The 22,650-nt window shown below is 34.1% G+C and overlaps 1 protein-coding gene across 20 annotated transcripts in view; it reads left to right on the top strand.

Moving 5' to 3' along the window:
• Nucleotides 1-22,650, top strand: part of SLP1 (Calcineurin-like metallo-phosphoesterase superfamily protein) — a 257,256-nt gene that overhangs the window by 78,539 nt on the left and 156,067 nt on the right. For all 20 annotated transcript variants that reach the window (XM_089792703.1, XM_089792699.1, XM_089792704.1 and 17 more), the window contains exons 4-5: nt 858-1,070; nt 9,129-9,264. In XM_089792703.1, the coding sequence (XP_089648829.1) occupies nt 858-1,070; nt 9,129-9,264 (349 nt within the window). The remainder of the gene's footprint in view (nt 1-857; nt 1,071-9,128; nt 9,265-22,650) is intronic.

Here is a 22,650-nt window from a genome sequence, read left to right on the forward strand (position 1 = left end):
CAATGGATTGGTAGTCTAAATCTCTTAGGCACTTCTGCAAGCTTAAAGTAATCCTTAAAGATAGATGTACCTGGAAATATGAATTTAGTCCTCAAACTTAAGAACACTTTAGATTTACAACTGTATATCTAATATTTTTTGAGCACTCCTGATATTTTTAATGATCCAAGAGCCTCAAATTATTGAAGAGAACGTGCATGGATAACCTATTTTACATTGTACATACAACATTTGTTTACGATATTTCCTGTAAGCCTCTTGTGGATTTCTGAATGTTTTATCTCTTATTTTGAAAAATGGGAATATTACCTGTAGTGTAGTGGTATTAACCAATTTTTTTTTTCTTTTCTAGCACGAGTTGAAAGAAAATCTATTGAGAGGTAATAAATTTCTGTAAGGGTTAAATTCATGTATGAAACATTTTATTGCTATAATAATTTCAAATAATATGTCATTTTTTAATATGTGCCGATATTAATGGCAGCGTAATGGTTCTATTATTATTTTATGTTCCTGTCTGAAAAGTTTGTTGCTTCCATTTCAGTTCATTCTGATGTAGCCAGCTGCTGCTCATCTGTTTCTTTGGGGCAATTCCACTTTATGAAAATAAGGGTGTGATTATAATCTAATTGATGATAGTGACACTACTTTTAGAATGTGAAGGATTATGTACATGGTGTAATCCTCTAAGAAAACGTGATGTTGCTTTATCTTTCTTTGCAATGAAAATTCTATGAATCTAATACTTTCCCTTATCTTTCCTTCCTTTGATGATTCTAAAATATTTGACAACACTGAGGTATATTTTTAGAGATGTCATTATTGGAATTTGTTTTTATTTAATATTTTCATTACAGGTGAATGGAAATCATGAAACTATGAACATAGATGGAGATTTTCGTTATGTTGATCATGGTGCATTTAAGGAGGCTAAAGACTTTATGGAATATTGCAATGTGCATGGTGATGATTGGGAAGCAGCTTTTATTGAATGGAGTAAAGTATGTGAGGAGTGGAAGGCTAGAAGAAAAGTGTCTTCTAGTGGCTGGGCTGATTGGAATTTGCTGACTGTATGATAATTCTTTCTCTGTTCTTTATTTATCCTTTGCAGTGCAAATTTCTGTACCAAGTATATGCCATTTTTCGCACATCTTATTCAATATTTACTCAAAGCTAAAGAGTTGTATATTCTGGTTTGATCTAATATTTGTTTGAGTTCAATATATTGATATTTATGATTTTTTTGAAATGGGATTGCAAATAAATAAATTACAACCTTTATCTAATGGCTTCAGTAGAGACTTCAAGCAGGTCATCTCCAAACCAAGCTAAGTTCTCTTTATGGAATTCAATTGGGAGACTATCTGCTGCTGGGGTCTTTTCATCATTCAGCTCTTGAATTGCATTTACTGTTTCTTATTCTGATACAGTTTAAATATTCATTATTTCTGCAATATCATCTGTAATCTTACTGTGAATTATATTTTTGCTTAGATTTCTTGCATTATGTCCTTGAAATGAGAAAAGTATATTATAGAACAGTGAAAGTGCTCCTCTGTGTCTTTAAGATCACTTAGGAGTTTATTATCAGCTCAAATATAGTCAACTTGTTCTCAGACATTCTTAACTTTGATACATCTGAAGAAGAGTTTTGAACTCTTATCGCCATTGTTAAGTCAATTTATTTTGGCTCTTACTCTTGATCCTTGTATATTTTGCATGTAGATTTCTCAGTAATTTTTTTGCTATGATTAACTCCTTATTCAATCTTAAGTTATTGGGGTCATTTTGAATCTCCTTCTCTAGTTTAAACAGATCTTTCTGAAGGTCATTTTCTGTTTTCCTATTGTCTAAGGCTATTTTCTTGTCTAATAGTTTGAAATATAGTGGCCAAATTTTTATTGTTGTCATTCCATATTTTAATTGCATTTTTATCTTATAACATCCATCTGTTAATTTCCCTGGCAGTAAAGATTGGGTAATTGCAATTGTCTTTTAGTAAATTGGTGTTTTGAAGGAATTTATCTTGCTTTTCATTGTCCTAATGTTGATCATTAGATACATGAATCTTACAGCAGCCATAATGATGATCAGATAAAGAACAAGGGGTAACCTTGACAGTACATTCATGACAGTCTGATGAAAGCTAAAAAAATCTTTATTTCAATAAAATATATCCAAGCTGCAATATATTCTTCTACTTACCTTTTGGCAATTACACCCAGTAAACCAATTATTTTGGTTTTCTTTTCTATACCCTTCAAGAGGATCAAACAGGCTGAGCTTAGTTTTCATTTTATTCTATTAGTAGTTTTCATTTCCTTTCCACTTATCTCACTTCCTATAGATTTGTCCTCCCTACTCTCAACCATGTTAAAATCGGCTCCCACAATCCAAGGGATGTATTGAAGCCCATATATCCATTTCCAAATCTCATTTCTCTCGTAATGTGCAATGGGAGCATAAATTGAGCACAACACAAACTTTTTATTGTCTTCTTCAATAACAAGAGACGCGTAGCGTCATAGTTCCTGCCATATGCATGATAGTTGTATTGTTATGGAGGATGGAAGCAAGAGGTTGGGATTAGGTGATAGTCAATTAACTATAAATTGAGCATGAAGAAATTAGTACTGATCTATAAATTGATAGAGAGATGTTAACAGTTAGTAAAACAGTACTATATTTTGATGAGTTTAAAACAAATCAAATATAACAAAACCCACAATTTACAATAAACTAGGATTGGAAACAGTTAATAACTAAACTGTAGAAGTTATATTCACTAGGTATTTTTTCAAAATACAAGGCTTATCGTCTTGATTCTGTACATACACATGTGGTAACTCAAAAAGCAATATATATACATATAACTGAGTGCAGTATTTTGACTGTACAAAACTTTGATGTAGTCAAAGATGTATACAAAAAATTGGTACATTAAATGTAATAGTGAGGTGTACTTTTTTTGCTGCCCAGATGTGATTCCTGCAAAATTGGTAACATTATTAGTGCAGTGTAAATAATGCTCAATAAGGAAAGTAGTTCTTTTTTATAGTTAAAAAAGGTAAGTATTAAAATGATGACCTTTGTTGTTTGATGCCTAGTTTATCTATTCATAAGGACTGCATGTGTGATGGTATTGTACTGGTTAAGAGTGTATGTGCAATCTTTGTACAATATTAAATATTTAATCAACAACATAAAACACTTATCTAAAAGTAATGGAGCTAAGATTCAAGGTAGAAATGTAGGGAAAATTAGTAAAATAAAATAAGGCTAAAATATTATTAAAATGTAGTTGATGACTTTATGTAGATATCGTATGAATATTTAGTGGAATATATTATAGGTCGTTGAAAATGATAGAAGATAAAATGAACATAATGCAAATATAGATATAATTGGATTTAGCAAACTAAATGAATTTTACAAGTTATAATTACCTCCCAAATAAAATATTGAAACTAAAATTTAATTGTAAAGAAATGTTAAATACCATTCTTCAACCTATTTATTATTAAAGTGACAAGTGAAACTAAATTTACAAAACTAAAAGTTTTACGAGTTATAATTACCTCCCAAACAAAATATTGAAACTAAAAGTTAATTATAAAGAAATGTTAAATATCATTATTATTGAAGTGACAAGTAAAACTAAATTTACAAAACTAAAAATAAAATAAAATGATGGTAGTTAATTTTTTTTCATTAAGGCAAATATTTTAAATGACATCTAAACTTTGATTCCACAATTCGGTTTTATTGTAATCAACATTACCTAATCAAAAGATTAGAAAAAGGGTAACGATTCGCACAAGGTCTTTCAACAAGTTAGGTAACAATTTTGAGTCATCAAATTACCCGGAAGAAACGCTGAAGATAATGTTGGGGCACCATTGACAAGACCGGCTTTCCTATCTTTGAGAGGTGGCACAAGTAAGCAATCATGTGAAAAGGCAGCTGTGTCAATAATTCAAAGGAGGCTGCAAGGCAATTAGGTTATTCACATATAAACTTCATAAGGTGACAAAGTGTGCCTAAACTTCTCTGCTTATTGTTTAGGTGAAGCCTCTAAGTAGATCCTTCCATATTTTGGTTATTCACATATAAACTTCATAAGGTGACAAATGTGCCTAAACTTCTCTGCTTATTGTTTAGGTGAAGCCTCTAAGTAGATCCTTCATATTTTGGTCAAAGCCTCCTTGGTGTTTCGAAAGGGTTATTGTAGAACCTTCTCGATATAGGAGATTAATGTCTAAGTTGATATATAAAATTAAACTTGAACCTCATATCATTATATGATCTAGTTTTAAAAACAAAAAATTAAGATTTATATATTAGAGCAAATGTTGTTTTTTTATTCTTAAGATGCGAAAAAAATTAAAAGACATTTTAAAATGTATGCTATGAAGGAAAATAATATATTAAACAAATTAAGTTATAATATATACTTTTATTTTGTTTTGGAAATTCTTTATGAACATAAAAATTATGCCATTAATTAATAATAAAGAATTTTCATAATATAAGCAAGTGTCTACAAACAATGGTAAATTGTGAGCTTCTTATCCAGAAGGCCTTGGGTTCGAATGTACTCGAACTTAATAAAACAATAATAATAATTAATGATAATAGATAATAATAATTAATCTTAGCTTTGACCTCTTACTGATAAAAAAAAAGAAATTTTCAAAACATATAACATTAAATCAAAAATTACTTCTAAAGATGCATATTCACAAAAAATAAGTACAAAAGGAACTATTCATAATAATAACAATAATAATTACTTCTAAATTAACATTATATATAAGATTTTTTTATTAACGTTCTAGATTACACTCTGCAATCTATCATAAAGATAACTTTAAAAAAGTAAAAATTCTTCTATTTTCTACTCATTAATTGATTACTCAATATAATTCAAAACATACCAAAGAAATATACACACACTTTCAACAAAACTTTACATTTATTTATTTACCTCCGTTAGACCTTACCCTACACAACCCAGGGGTTAATTCTAAATAGAAAACGTGATAAGAAGTCGCTCCTATTGGTGTCTGTCTTAAGCCTTTCCCTAAAAACCGTGAACTATTTTGAGGGATCGAAAACACTTGATATGGAATGATGTTCGCCCTAGATATCACTGTTACTGTCTTCTCTATGGGCCTCTGTAGAACTCGAAATTTGAGGCAAAGAAGCCTCCATCGTGCCTTCCAAGATCTTCACCACTTCACTCATACTCGGCCTCTCATTCTCATCACCTTGAATGCACATCCCAACCACCATAGCGGCTCTTCTCACCTCTCTAACATCCGCTTCACTTGCTATTCTTGGGTCGACAACACCTATTTTGTTTTCCCTCTGAATTTGAGATAAAGCCTAGGTAGGATAGTAGAACCTACTCATCTCAACGTTCATGTCCTGATTTCTACAACCAGATATAATTTCCAGCAACGTCATACTGAAACTGTAAACATCCACCTTGGGAGTGACTGGAAGGCTAGAGATCCACTCTGGAGCCAAATATCCGCGAGTTCCTCTTGTGGTCGTCAATACACGGCTGAAATCTCTGCCAACCAGCTTCGCTAGCCCAAAATCTCCCACCTTTGGGCTGAAGTCCTCGTCCAACAGAGTCCTGTACCACCACGAATTGCAGATGATAATAGATACAGCATACAAGTAAATGGCAGATAATATGGAAATCTCAATACCAACTACAGAATGAAATCCAGATGCCCCAAGTCGAATAGATACAATATGCCACCGACTAAAAGAGTTGATCGATCAGTTATCCGTTCATTAATGACATTCTAATCAGTTGCACCGACGCAATACAGGTGGAAACTTTAACGTGATCCAGGTATCCAACAATATACACGTAACAGATATGTATCTCAGCTAATAATTATCCTTAGTTCATAACTATTAATTTGCTGTGTATTTTTCATTCTATTTTTCTTCTGAGAAAAATAATTTATCTCTTGCCTAAATTCAGCATAGCCAATGACATGACAAAGAAATTGTATTCTAATATGTTTTAAATATGTTTTAATTCATAAAATTTTAATGGAACTTAAGGTTAAGGAAAAATAATCAAAATTTATTGGTTCAAAAAACAAAACTAATAGTACCTACATGAATGCATAAGTATTCAAAAGGCAGGAACTAACAATCTAGACAACCCTGTTGTAAGGAGAGATTTAATGTCCAATTGCAAATGGTACCCATTTGTTTGATACCAAAATGATAACTCCCACTTTGCCTTTATCATCTGCAGTACTGGATTGGTAGCATCTTTTCTAATGAATATAAAATTAGATTCTAAAGTGAACTTGACAGATTTGACCTCTTGCGAGAACACCACATCTTTAGATTTAAATTCTTCTAACATATTTGAACCTAAGAAGCCATATTCATCCCCTGCTGCCTGGATTCAGGTCTAGGTCTGCATGGGTCTGGATTTGCGTCCTGATTTGCTGCGGCTCCAGACAGGGTTGTTATTTTGGACTGTGGGTTTGCCCAGATCCTTGCCTGAACCCGGGCGAACCCATAGCGAACCAATGGCGAACCCAGGAGGACCTGGGGCAGTAGGGTCCAAAATGTGAAATAAAACATTTCAAAGAGTTTCTTTTTAATTTTTTTTAATGAAAATAAAAGGAACCTAATAAAAACTATTTCACTCATCTAATCTCTCATGTTGAGGAGGAGGATGATGATATAGCAGCAGCTAGAACTAGTGGAACCAGTTTGGGTTCCAATGATGAGGATCTAGATATAGTTGCAGCGGAGGATGAAGCCATTGATCCCTCATTTTTTGATGATCCATTTGACCCTTGAAGAACATTGGATACTATGATCTTTGATAAACTACTAAACACTAGTCATCTATCATTATGTTTCAAACTTTATTATTTGATGAACTAGTCTATGTTTTGCAATTTCATTTTGCAATTTAGTAATTTAATGCATGATTTTATCGTTGACATTTGGCATTGATCAATGATCAAGCAACAATTATTCATATTGTGAAATGACTTAGTTTTGCAACTATGCATGTATCTCTTGTATATATAATGCACACACACACACACACGAACCCACCCAGAACCCAAATGGGAAAAAAAAATTGCCCGAACCCACGAACCCAAACCTCGAACCTGAATCCATCCTTGAACCCGAATTGGCAACTTAGCATATTTCCTGTCAGGGGTTTCCAGTTCCCTTACATTCCAACTTGTACAGTTGATTATCATTTGTATTTTAGTTGAAGGCCACCTTTAACCTCTCCAAGCATTTAGGAATCCTGTCCTCTTTCTCTAACCTCTTAGAAACAGGCTGAGCATTATGTCTGATTCTTTGCTATCTTTCTTTTCTTTCAATAGGAGAGCACGTGGTTGATTAAATATAGTAAACCTCTAGGCAATGCATTACCAATTGGGCCTTAAGGGCATTTGTATTCAATTGGCTACAGGACCTGTAGGCATTCAATTGGTTGCAGGACCTCTAGGCAATGCATTACCAATTGGGCCTTAAGGGCATTTGTATTCAATTGGCTACAGGACCTGTAAGCACTCAGCTGATGTGATGACATAAATGTTCAACCTATCAATTGAATACCTCGAGGCTATCTCCCAAGTTCTTGGAAATCTTTGGCCTTTTAAAGTTGATCAAGTGCTCTTCTTGGCTTCTTGATCTTGTCATTATATATTAATTATCATATCCACTCAGCTGATCTTTTGTTATGAAAGCTGTTATGAATGTGTTAGGAAAATAAAATATAGAAATTAGCCTTCATTTTATTTGATCAATTATATTATAAACAACAAAGGGATTCAAAGGACAGGCAATGGATCAAAATGAAATTTGTGCAGTAACAGATATGCTAACACTGATGCAAACTAATATAAATTTAAGTTAACTGTTGAATGATTATCCCTTGACCACTGACATCAGGGACATCAGTTGAAGTGCCAATGAGGTAGTTTTGAGTTTTAGTATTTGACTGATATACTTGTTCTTTAACATAGAATGTGTCACTGCTGAAATCCTAATTAGAATTGTTTTGCGATTTCTTCTGTTCTTCTTGTGTTGAACATATTAATCTCCTTAATTAGCTATCTAGCCTTAATTCATTTAGGGGACAAGCTTATAGTATTGAGCCTGATTAGGTATTTCAATTTGTCCTTTAGGCCAATATTTATTGAGCTCCTTTCCTCGTAGGGAACTAACTCTGTTATTAAACCATGCTACTTATTTTAATATTAAATGAACTGTTTTCATTTGAGGATAGTAAATAAGAGCATCCAGTCAAAATTTCAAATTTATGCCTCTATGGTGATGAATTTGAAAGATTTTCTAGCTTCAAGAATGATTTCAACATGACATACTTCACATAAGACCTTTATGTCGTTTTTCTTCAGTTCTTAGTAACGCTTTGCAAGTCTCTTCTTACTTTTCAAGTGAGTGCAAATATTTGGAATGGGGATGATAGAAAAACAAATGCATCATGCATTATTTTTGTAAAGAACTTGCAAATCCTTGAACGTGGGAAATACAAAACAAATTCACTCGTTATGATAACTGTTGAAATTATTGAATCGGGAGCCATTATAAAGAGGGACAATACTTGGAACCACTCTCTCTCTCTCTCTCTCTCTCTCTCTCTCTCTCTCTCTCTCTCTAAAATAATCTATCTTTCTATCTATCTTGCTCTCTATCTATTATGAATAACTTTGAGCATTTCAAGTCTGAGATTCCAGATTTTTTTGTTTAAAAATTAATGGTTTGTAATTGACTGATCTTTATGAAGAGTGATTTAGTTGTCGAATCCTTTTTCAACAGTTCAATATGTTCAACTTCAAGTATTTCAAACTTAATTTGGAACTCATCTTCATATTAAAACGATTATCCCAAGGATAGAGTGCTTTTGCAAATAAATTTAGTTAAATTGAATTCAGCATAAATTAAGAGTATTGAGTATATCAGTATTGTAACAGAAATAATATCTTGCAATTACAAGATTCTGTATATTTTTAATGGTTTTGGGTATTTTAGATACAATGAATATTGAAGCCACACTTTTGGTTATGCCTTGACCTTATGTCAATTTGGATGGATAGATACCGAAAGGAATAAAGGAAAGAAGCTTGCTTTTTAAACCAGGTGGTCGTTTGGCATGTGAATTGGCACGCCATGGAGTAGTGCTAATGGTGAACAATTGGGTATTCTGCCATGGTGGCCTCCTCCCACATCATGGTGAGTAATATTATAATTTAATTAATAAATTGAAATTTATACAATTAGTTTTGAGAAACATTTTAAATTTCTTTTGTGTATGTTTTGGTTGAGGTCAATGGTTTTGAATGGAGCTCTTAATAAAAAATGGGTATTTGAAAGGACCCCAAAACCTTTTACTTGAACAATGTGATGGATCAAGGACCAAGATAAAGCCTAAAACAAGAAAAGATCTTGAGGAACAAACATCAAGACTGTAGTAGAGGGATAGCCAAACAAATAGTCAAGGTAGTTTGAATCCAAATCTCTCTAAAGAGCTTTGAAAAGGAATTTGATTGGATTGGGTTTGTAAGTATTTCCCTAGGGCAAAGAATAAAAATGCCAAGATCGAGAAGCTCAATTGATAGCACAAATAAGAGACAAAATAATATGATCAAATGATTGATTCAATATTTGGTCAAATGATAATGAATACAAAATAGATGTGTTTGAATATATAGGCAATTCATGATAACTAGGAGAGATGCAAGAGATAGCCTATCAACTTGACAAGGTGTAATCACAATTCCACCATTGGTGGCTCATCCTCCAACACTAAGAGTGATAATAAGATGGGAGCGCTAAAGGTGCATCTTCACATACAACTAGCTCAACCTCAAGTGGATTCCTCCAACACCACGTGCTAAAATAAAATGAAAACTCCTATGTGTCTACATGACAACTAATTTGAAAATGCATTACCCTAAGAAAACTTAAGTAAAGTGTAATTAGTGGTATAAATTACACCAATAAGGTTCCATCCAATCCACTAAAATCCTGCAGATTTCCATCCTCAGCTCCTAAAATTCTCCAAGAGAAAAACAATAAACCAAGCATACGGTTGATATAACACCTCACTAGGGAACCCAAAAGAAATTAACCTAATATGAATAAAGTTTATTGAACATTTTTTTCTTATAAGTTTATATCACATCAAGGTAACAATGTGGAAGCAATATACATACACATCAATTACACAAGTAATTACAAATATGGTTTTCATTCCTCAAGGGTTCCTTCACGTTGAGTCACATTTAAGAAAGTTTTATTAATTAAATTTAAGCCTTAAGTACAATGTCCATAACTGTGAAGAAAACTGATACGTAATCTCATAAGCAAATACATAAGTACAATTGATACAATGAAGTACATCCAAATAAACATCTAGTTTATTGTACATGTCGCAGGGTATGTAATGATAAATAAAAGTACATTAAAATACAATACATCATCCTGTAGGATCTCAAGATACAAGATACATGAATACGTAAATATATCAACTGAATTAAAATTTATTAATTTATTTTTAATTTAAAAAAAAATTATTTACTTTTAAATATAAATATTGAAATATATTTTATTTATATTTTTTTATTGTTTTTAGTGTGTGTAGTCTGATTGGAGATTTAGTAGCACTTGTTCAATTTTTTATTTAATGTTTAAATTTGTTAATTGGATAGGGTAAATCACATGTTTTAATCTATGTTACCCGAAAACGCGTTTCCAGCCCTAAGCCTTGAGTTTCAGAAACCATCCCCGTTTTGTGGACTTTGGGACGGCTGGAAACGTTTCCAAGCCGTCACCACCCAAGCAAGAAAATCGAAAACCCGTCCCTGAAACTTCGGAAAAGGTCAATGCGTTTCCAGATGGTGTTGACCGTCCCCGGGACTCCGTAGCCGTTTCCCATCCATCCTGGGGATTGCTTGAAATTTCCAATTTAAAAATAAAATTCAACTTTAAAAAAAAACATTAATAAATGGTGATTTTCTGCCCATTCACTAGCACCACATTAAAATAATAAAATATGTTAATATAACCCATGTTGAAATATATTTTTTTGGAAGCCATTACAAACTTAGCATCCAACTATGACTGAAAATTAAAACTTCAACTTTTGTTCAACAAACCAGATCTAAAAAATGATTGTAAATCAGACTTCTATTTGATATTCATATTGCAGACTTGGAAATGATTGTTGCTGGGTTGAGGAATACTCAGATTGTTTTCATCTTTGATAATGCTCTGATAGCAGCAATAATTGCTCAGAAATAAATTGTTATAGCTGATTACTGCCCAAACAAGATGGCTGCTACCCGTCTAGGGAGATTTAGCATCACAAATTTGGTTTTCCTCCAAAATCCACAAGAAAGGGCTCTCAAGTCTAATCTATGGCAGATTTATTCTCTCATTTAATGTCATCCTATGTTCCAATTCTTAGACGATGATTCGATTTGATGCTATGTTCTATGCTGATTTGATGAATGAAATTGGTAATTTAAAACTATGTTGCTATGATGAATGTGACAATGCTGTGTAATTCTGAAATATATATATGTGTGTGTGTGTGTGTGTGTGTGTGTGTGTGTGTGTGTGTGTGTAGCCGTCCCTTGCTGTCCCCTATTTCAGCCAAAAAAAAAAGTCTCAAAAACCCGTTTCCTCGCTCCCCCGTCCCGGAAACTTGGGGTAACAAAGGTTTTAATCTGAAGGAAAAACAAGTAATTATGTGAATTCAACCAACATTTCTTAGTCAAAGCATAGCTGGGTTAATTGTTTTTCTCCAATTGTTTTATTGAAATTTCAATATTGACAAGGGTTTAATAAAGAAATTAAATTCTAAATTCCTGTAAATTCAATGTGAATTTTCTACCGTTTACACAGATCTAGGTATTCAATTTTCAACTACATGATCCTATTGTTTGCATCTTTCATGAAGTTTCCAATGAAGTATGAATTAAAATTAAAATTTGTAATGTCCCCTTTTTTAGCATTCATAGCATGATGTTGTCGTTAGCCTATTTCCCCACGGTCCCGTAGGCTAACCAGGACATGAAAGGGGCTTAGAGGCCATTTGGCCTAGATAGTTTCAGTTGCAGGTTTTTCTGAGGGGTTTTGAGGCAACTTTGGGCATACTTACTATTTATAGTAAGTCATCTTGGATATGGTCGGACATCCAGTGGCAGCAGTATGTCGATGGTAATTGTTTAAAATTGGCAAGAAGACTTGTTTATCGTTGATAAGATTTGTTATGCATTGATAAAACTATTTTATAAAGTTAAATTTAAATATTTAACTTTATTAATGCATAGACTATAGTTTGTGGGAAATATTTAAATTAAAAGAGTCCCCTTTATTTTATAACACATTGGAGACATAAGTTACATAAAGGGAGTGATGTTTTATCCCACATTGAGAAAACGAAGGATTGAGCTCTTGTGAGAACACTATAAAAGAAAGGGAAGAGCTTCTTTTTAGTATGGTTGGAAATATCAAAGAAATTGGAAAATTTTTTGGAGATTATGTCTCAATAGTTTGAAGGACGAAATCCCTTCAAGTTGAAAATCTTGACGCCATTGAAAGATATGGTCTTGAGATTCAACATGTTAGCAGTTTGAAAAAAGCAGATACGAAAAAGCAGCCCGAAAAAGTGAAACCGAAAAAGCAGACGGAAAAAGCAATCTGTAAAAGCAGTTCAAAAAGTGGATCCGAAAAAGCAGTCAAAAAAGCAAATCAGAAAAGCAAAATAGAAGGGGTAGCATTGAAGGAAATTATTACATCCATCTGCAACCAGGTTCCTTTATTAGTATTGCTTTTTAGGTGTTATAAGTTTTAGCTGTAAGTGTGCATTACACCAGCATTATCATTTTGAAATCCATGTAAAGCCAAAAGTCTTGGCCATATTTCATGAGCACTATATTAGAAATTTCATTGCAAATTAATAAGATATTAGTTGCTGGTGTCATTTAAGCAATACAATATCATTATTTATCAGCTAGTTAGTTTGCATACCAACTGCTTGTAAAAATGCCAGTTGGTTGTAGGTGTTCATTTCTCATGCTTAGATCATATATATGCACTGAATATTGTCAAAATTAGTAGCACACTCATGTTAGGCCATTGCGTAGTCCATTTGGAGTCTTCTAGCACAAGATTCTCATTGATGCAAATTGAAAAAAGAGAGTCATTTAAAGCCAACTGAAATACTATATCAGTCATATGTCCCTTGCATGTGAATTGTTTGATGAAATTGTTTGAGCTTTCATCAACATTTTTCGAGAGCAGATTTGAGGAAGGCCATTATAGTGGTATCAGAGCTTGCTTGCAAAGTGTTTGACGAAATGTCAAACCACTAAAGTATAAAGATTTTTGGTGTTTTAAGAAGTTATAACCTATTGGGGTTATTACAAAATTCCAAATAACAACAACATCATTCTACCATTTCCAACAATCTGATTTCGACAATGTGGTAGACACAAAGCAAACAATTTTTTTCCAAATTAATTTCCAAGACAGATCGAAGACCCTACCTCGATCTTGATATTCTAGACAATTTGTGATAGCTTGCAAATCTAGATATTCCTAAGCTTTCAACAATCCTCTTGCTTCAGTTTCCCAACTTACTCTACAAAACCTATGTGTGCACAAATAACCAAAAAGCCTCTAATAAAGAGCCCCAATCCTATCTAGTGTTTCAGTTCTTTAATTTTATAAAAAAGTTACTTTATTAAATAATAAATACTTTAATTTATCTAATCCACTCATGCACACTTAATACACTTTTTAATTAAAATATTCTTTAATTTTCTTTTCTCCACATTATTTATTTGTACAAGCACTTTTAAAAGCATAAGTTATTATTTTAATTAATCATAAGAATTAAAAGGCCTCCGAGAGTTGATTCTCTGTCTAAACATAAACAAAGATGTGTGGAGTGAGATCCCGGGTGGACTAAAATCAAATTTGATGGGGCTTCTAAAGAAACCAAGGGCCCTCAAGTGTGGGTGTGGTGGCAGATCAGCAGATTGGAGAATTTTAGCTTTTAGTGCAAGAAAGGTAATAGATGGCACAAATAACCAAGCTGAGTGGCTTGCTACAGTTGATGCAGTCATGTTGGGAATCAAGCTCGGCATTCAGAAGCTACATCTTGAGGGAGACTCCCAGATTGTGGTAAACGGTATAGCAAAAGGAAACTTGGATGCATGGTACCTCAACAAGTACGTCAAACAAATCAGAACTTTAGTAGAGAAGGTTGACGAAATTAAAACCTCTCATGTACCAAGGGAGGCTTACACTTTAGCTAATAAACTATTTAATGTAGGGGTGGTAGGTTCTTTACAAGATAATTTCGAAATCATAGTTTATGACATCCCACCACATTAGTTGGACATATGATTGATTAATGATGGATTGGGAGAGCTAAAGATCTGTGGTATTATATATTAATGACATGTGCATCAAGGCTTAGTATGCTAGGCAATTATGATCAAGTGAAGGAAGGTGTCCTTGATCCCCATTATTTGGCTTTGGGACATTCCTATTTTTGAAATGTAGGCAAAATGCTAGGCTGACATTGCCCGAGAGGAATGGGGCAAGTACAGTGCAGTGTGGGAGAAGCAAAGTCATAATGACTTCATATTTGTAGCTCGATGCTTCTAGAGGTTTCCATGCATTTTTTATGCCACTCTTTCTGTTGTTTCCTGCATCCTCTATTTTCATAGAAAACTTGTGCAAAGCTTTCAGTGAAATCAATGGAGGCAAACTTCTTATTGAAAACTATTGACCAGATTCTGGCTTCTGAAGGAGCCATCACAATTAAAGGATTGAGCAGTGTGTTCAAGCTGGATGATGACATATTCTAGAAGGCAATTAAGCTCATTTTTGGCGAGGAGTATCTAAGAAAAGACTAGAGGCCGCAGTCTAATTTGGATATATCATCATTGTTTGTGGCACTAGGGCTAATGGTGGCAGACTCTGAATTAGAGGTGTGTTTAGTGGCTTGGGACAGTTTGGTCCCCAAGTGGGGAGTGGGTATCGAAGACAAAGTGCAAAGGGCTGAGATAGGAGTGGGTCTGCACATGGGCCCCTGCCCTTGGAATATGATTGTCGGCGGTCTGGGGGAACTACAAGCACTCTTGGTATGGTCTTTAGCTGACCCACCATCTGCTGATATGCCATTGGCCTGAATGAGCTGGTGGACGCTCAACTTTTTTCTTTGTATATTGACGCAATCCTTTTCCCTTGGTGTTGAGTCGAGGCCTAGGAAAAGGAAGGTGACTACCATTAAATCAAATGCTCCTTGTGATGATTCTGATTGCTCAATGATTCATCGTTAAATTCCAATTAGGGAAGGTTGTGTATTGGGCGAGGCAAGTGGTGTCATCTCCATGAAGGACAATGTAGCTATGGCTGGGGTTGATGTTTCGTTACTGGCAGATCGTGCAGAGTCTTCTGACCTAGTGTTTCGGGACTCTACGAGACCGAGCAGGACTCTGTGAGTCCGAGGCAGAGGCGACCTTGCTGAGGCAAATGGCCTCTGGACTTTGACTCTGACTCGGCCGAGTCTTGGCAGAGTCACGTGGACTCGTTGAGTCCCGAGCCCAAGACTCTCCAAAATTATTATTTTTAATTTTTTTTAAAAATATAAAAAGATAGAGATTTTTTGAAGGGGTTTTTTTTCAGTGTATATTAATTTTGAAAATGATATTGTGGTATGTCACAAATTTATTAAGGATTGAATCTTTAATCTTAAATCTTCAACTTTATATTATGTTATTCAGTTTTTTTCCTTCAAAAATTCACTGTTATACTTATGTGATCTATGCAAAATTGTCTATGAGTGTTAAGTAGCTTCTATTTATCTCAATTATTGTGTATTTGATGTTAATTGACTAAATGATGCATGAAAAAAATCGTTAAATGCTTAAAAATCTTTGAATTTCATGGGTTTTTCGATTTTCCAAGTCCTTGCCGAGTCTTGGCCGAGTCCAAGTCCGAGTTTGATTTTGGTTTTTCAAGTCAAAGGCGAGTCCAAGTCCTGTAACTATGTTCTGACTGCTTTGCTAGGCGTAGGGGAAGGATGAAGCCGTCTCCAAACAGAGCAATTCCTATCTTCTCCCGTGAAGATGTGTTCCAAGTGGTTCATGTGACTGCTGGTTGTGGGTGGCTTTTGCAATGTCTATGGATGTTTCTTTATGTATACTATCATGATGATCACATTGGCCTACATGGGAGGCATGGCAGGTGATCCCAATGTTTTCTATATGGTAGTCTAGGTGGTTCAGGGGTATGGTTTCATGTTTGATCTGGCCTTAATGGCAATCTACTATTGGATGCATCTTTTTGATATTAATATAATATACTTTATTACTGATCAAAATATAAAAATATAAGAATTAAATCCCACTTATCAAGTGCAACTCCAATTTTATAATTAATTGATTAGAAAATTATAATAAATCAATATTAGATCTTTAATATTTTAATAACTCTTTTCAACTTTCAATTTTAGACTTTTAAGTCTTTTAAATTAAGGCACATATTTAAATTAATTCCCAATTAATTAAATATCATCATATTTTAATATTTCCTTTTTAGTCAAAATATATTTAATAATTCCAATATCATATGATTAATCCAAGTATCATAATTAAATCATTTACCAAGTAAATCACATAGCCAAATTCACATAAAAGCAACATAAGCAAAACCGACCAAAGCCAAAATCAAGCAACAATGCAAAGATAAACTCATGAGTTTAAAAAGGGTAGGCAGTCAAGTATATGTCCTCAGGACAGTAATTAGGCTTTGGTCAGTATCGAACCTGAACATTAACTCCCCATTCTTACCATTGAGTTATTGCTATAGGGCATGCTCATCTTGACAACTCAAGGAAATCGATTCTTGATACCTGCAATCTGCATAAATGACATGTACATGTGCATATATATATATATAAACTAAACAGGCAATGGCGGGGAGTGGTACATTGTATAGATCCTAACTCCCTCTCTCAACCACATCAAGCGCTTCAAACAAAAACATAAAACAGACACACACACCATACACATGCAAGTATGGGGTAAGTACCATAAATGAATCATGAGTATAAAAAGCATCAAATTCTAATATAAACAACTCATCATCATGAAGATATAATAATCATCATTTAAACGCATATCATATGACATCATCATGAAAGCAATTACATTTACAAACTAAGAGCAATTAAAGCATCTTTAATACAAAGTAATCATAATCATCAAATGAACACATGAAATATATCAACTATGTAATCACTCTTGATATATAATCCAATCATGAAGTAGTGTCATATAAGTGTAAATCATGTATGTCTAAAAACTAACATATGCATGAAAACTGATCTAAAAGAGTTCGGCAACAACAACTGAAAAGCAGCCTACAGGTGGGCACTACATGCACCCCTAGAATTAGGCTTACTCTTGGATTCCTACAAAAATGATATAAAACTTAGAACTTAGGTTCAAACATCTTATGAAATCTACTAGCATCCTAAATTGTGGGTTCTGAAGTTGCGACCCTTTGTCCCAAGACCTGTGGGACATGTTGGAGACAGTTGGTCACTTTATCACCACGTTATTCATAAGAAAAACAATCTTCACTAAAACCTTAATGAGCTCTAGGTGCACTAGATTGCTGAAACTACCCACACTAGCATCCTGACTATAATCCTAAGTCGCTTGACCTGATCTATTGCACATACTACGTTGCCAGTTGCGATAGTTCCCTGACTGTGAATCAACATCGTTACCATGGAAGCACTTTTTGCCTTTATGATCCTGATTACCTTTCAAGAAGCTAGGAGGGTTCCTAGATATTTCAACTCCTTGAGACTAGTTTCCCTTAGGCGGTCCTAAAAAAGATCCTCCAACCTAAACACCTGGTTGACCATCTTGACCCAAACTCAAACTCGACTCAACCAATGTAGCTCGCATGACCGCATCCTTAAGGGCTAATGGTGGTATCATTAAGCTCTCTGATGAAGTATTGGACCATCAAAGGCCAATTGTCACTATACCGTAAGGCATAGGTTCAAAGAATCTTTACTCATACTGTAAAGCGGTTATACTAAGTTGTCTCAAGTTTCATCTTCTGTTTGCTGATGCCACTGATTTGGTAGGAACTCGCATAAGTTTTCTAGGAATAACTCCCATTTGACATTCTTCATGTCCAACCCAAGTTTCTTTTCCTCAATCTTCAACCAGTTTGCCACAAAAATCTCCAAGTACATGATGGCATACCTTTCTTTCACATTGGTGTCAAAATCCTACATAGCAAAGCACCTGTCCAATGCGATAAGCCAATTTTCTTCACGATACCCTATTCCTGCACCATTGAGAGGAGGAAACTTGATTCACAGTACGTCTTTCATCTAAGCAGCTTTGATGGACTCTTGTCTATCCTCCATGTTCCCCCTTCTAGGACTCTTGGACCTAGCCTTCTCTTCATGCTTAAAATGTTGTGATACATCTTGAGCAACTCTCTCATGCATAGGCAAGTGTTCTAGGATAGTTCTAAGTAGCTCTCTAGTGCCAGGCCCTTCTAACTCAGAATGCCAGCATGTTGCTAACCACTATTACCTCCTCAATTCTCTTCTTGTACAAGGTCCTCTCTTTGGATCAAAGGAGGGCTACGATGAATGCCTCTCCCACGACCTCTACCATGTCATGAGCTGCGACACCTAGTAACAAATCAAGACCCAAAAGCCATCTCTCCTATGACACCCAAACAAAAGCACACAACTCATAATCCATCAAAAATCATAAGGGTAAATGCATAGACATAAAGCAAGAGTCTAGAACATAAATGTTATGATTTGATGTTTCATTATTCAAAAGTTCTAATGTATCGAATTTTTTTGTCCAAATTGTGTTGTCTAAGTTTTTTGTTGATAATTCTTGTTGTTTAATCTTGTTGTGAGTGTTACTACTTGTTATCTAGTGTAAAGTTCTCAGTGTTGAAACTAGGCTTTGATACCATATGTAATGCCCCACTAGGGAACCCAAGAGAAATTAACCTAATATGTTCCAAAGTTTACTAAACATTTTTTTTCTTAAAAGTTTATCTCACATCAAGGTAACAATGCGAAAGCAATATATACATATGATAGAAGTATTGCCATTGATGTCGAAGAATTTGATAAGCATAACAAAATTATAAACATAATCAATGTCAAAGGGACAAAAAGATGAAGACATGTCTAGAAGAGGTATGGATATAAGGTTGATAAAATGAAAATGAGTAAAGCAAAACTTGGTACTTGAAAAAGATTTAATAGCATTGACAAGTTGAGCAATTAAGCTGAGAGACATCTTTAATATGTAATCTGTGGTGGAAGATATCCAAAATGTTGAAGTTATATAATAAAGCCATTTGAAATGAAGTTTATTCAAATATGATAGGATATTTACAATGGTCATCACATGTAACTATATACAAAGAGATATATATGATTTTGGAGAAAGCAGAGAAGCATACTAGCAGCATAATAGAATAGTAGATATTTAATATTATACAGTCCATTGAACAAGCAAACAACGTATCCAACTAAATAACTGGGCAGCAATTCAAAGACACTTAAGTGATGTTGATTAAATAAAAGTGATGGTGTGAAGACACGGCAGATAATATACATAGTGATAAGTTATAATGATTATGGAGCCCGATGAAAGACACAATTGTGGCATTAGATAGAACTATATTAAATCGATAAGTATGTTATATAGAGAAATGATGATGACGCCGTAAACACACATCTGAAATGAAGAATTGTGAGGAAGAATATTACTGGAGACCCTAAAATAACCAACAGCTCTAACAAAACTGAAAGAATATTTTAATGTTATCAAATTCAATGTGCTACATTTCAGGAAAGAAAAGGATGGTGTTAGAATCAGCTATAAAAATTCAAAAGAAAACTGCACATATAGGAAGAATTAAAATCATTTTTTGAGTATTGTGATTAAGATACAAATAAAGTTATGATCATAATAAACATCATTTAACAAAGGTCAAAATTAGAGAAGTCACGATTTATGGATAGTGATTAGTAAAAGAAATAATAATGTTTTAGGAAAGGATGCAATCAAATTTAAGAGAAATTTAAGTGCTGAAGAGACATTCAAGTCAAGAAGGTGTGATTCTTATATTGAAATTGTCTACAAATCTTGTGCTTATTCAAGCAACAACATGAGACTTACAAGCTTATTCAAGCTCCTTATGAGCAACCACACTAGAAACAACAATTGGAAGACCAAGAGTCACAACTTAGAATCCACCTTTTACATAGAGACAAATACAACCAATAGAAGACCAAGAGTCACAACTTAGAATTCCACAAAGATGTCCCTCTTGTGATTTGAACCAGGGTCTCCACAATGAGAACTCATTGCTTCAACCAACCAAGCTAAACTCCTTGGACAAGGTGTGACTCTTAGGAAAATAAAGATATAAAAGTAATATGGAACTTTGAAGAAAAGAAGTGCAGAAACAAATAGATTTAAATATTACGATAATAGATAAGCTTCTATTATAAGTTAATGGTTATCTATTTGTAATCTATTGTAAATATTAGAATGTTTCTAATAGTTGGTTAGTTGTAGTTATTTGTTAGCTTTCTTTAGCTTTCTTTTAGCTAGAATATAATATTTCTATTCTTTATGAACGTTTCCTAATGAAACATCGCTTTACTCTTTTGTATATATTGACCTCTCGGTCTCTGTTAATAACAAGCAAATATTTTACCAATTACTTTGTAATATGGTATTAGAGCAAATAATATAAAATCTTCAAAAAATAATTATAATTTCTTGGTTGAAATTATTTGCCTTTTATAATCGAAATTATTTTCATGCATATTTGCTTCCAAAACCTCTGGTTCGACTAGGTTTTTCAACCAAAAAATTGTGCCATTTTGTTTGTGATGCTCGCGATTTTTTTCGGTTTGCAAACTCACGCCCTTCAATCTGCAATTAGTGTGATTGAAATTTTGAATCCTTTAAAAATTGAGGGTTATTCTTTGTTGTTCATGTGGAGGTCTATTGGGCTCCATTTCTCTGCAACTCATGCCCAGATTTTTCTACCACTTGCGTCCAAATTTATGTGAAAATCGTACGTCTGTTTTGTGGCCCATTTTTTCCATTTTTTGTAGTTATTTTTTGCCTATTTGGAGGCGTCTAGGTTTTTTACACACCTTTGTTGGTCATTCATGCCCAGATTTTGCAATTCTCTACAAATCCGCCATTTTTCTAAGTTTTTTTGAAGCTTTTTTTGCAGCCAGGGCCGTTTTTGTTTGAAACCCTAAATTTTTGCACTGGATAAAAAAAAATTCAGATTCTTGGTGGGTTTTCCGAGAGCTCAATTGGGTTGTTCGTTTTTTCTGGGTGCCTCAATTTTTGTGCATCGATTTTCAAGCCATTGGATCCAAAAATTGACAACATACTCATTCTAGGTTTTTCGAGCTCTCTTCTGGGTACCTCTTTATTTTTTATGGGTCTTTTGTTTTTTATCTCGAAATATGTGTCTTGATAGATTTTCACTTTTTTCATTGAAAAACATGCTATGGCATCTCTGACTAATATTTTGCTCGAGGGAAATCAGAAGTTCAATGGTCACAATTATGGCACGTGGAAACAACAGCTGCTAACCATCTTTGAATATCACAACAGCGATAAGGTGGTTTTGGGTACTACAACTCAACCTACTCAAAGTTGGTCCTGATCTGAGCAATCTGGTTCGCAGCCCATAACAAACAATGCGGAGCACTCTAAGTAGACAAAATCTACCTTTTACGCTTTTTGACAACTTCGTGCTCTGGATAGATTAACCATTAAGGGAGGGTATTATGATAATAGATGTAATATTCTTGGCTAATCCTAATCAGAGAGTTTTGATCTGTAACTGGTAATTTGTCAAATAGTTATCCAACAACCTCTAATTTCTCCAGAACAATACTTTGTTGAACAACCTAAACCACTCTGTATTAATTCCTATACTAGGAGCTGATGCATTTAACCAATAACATTTCCAGATTTTATCAAAGAACGGTATCTGATTGAACTCAATATTCAATGTTTCAACAGTATATGATATTAAATCAATGAACATCCACTGTAATCAAAGTACAACTAACAATGTTATTAGTATGCAGAGGCAAGGAATGACAGACCCGTACTTATTTGACATTAATTGAGGGATGTTTGTCTACACCCAAATATCATGAGACCAATGTCGAGCTCCCCTTGATTAACTTAAGTTGCTCCCATTGGCCACCTTGACTGAAGAATGGGGAATCAGCAAACACGTGAAGGATAGTCACGTCCAAGCATATCCAACCCATTCTGGCTGTGAGACCCTGTCACTTGATGGAGGTTAGCTACCGTGTTCTTCTTATTGGATGTGGAGTGCTACGCCTTGCTTACTGGTAATGTTGCTTCCCGTGCTTCTTGGTACAACCTACGGTTTCCACAATGAGCCCTAGCACTGTCCTGATGTGATGACCTTTCTACGGCCACTTATGTTGCCGATAACAACAGACTCGTGAGGGCAGACGTT

This window comes from Cupressus sempervirens, chromosome 7, assembly GCF_028749045.1.
Source record: "Cupressus sempervirens isolate cs-2001-9-10 chromosome 7, ASM2874904v1, whole genome shotgun sequence".
NCBI classification, from domain to species: domain Eukaryota; kingdom Viridiplantae; phylum Streptophyta; class Pinopsida; order Cupressales; family Cupressaceae; genus Cupressus; species Cupressus sempervirens.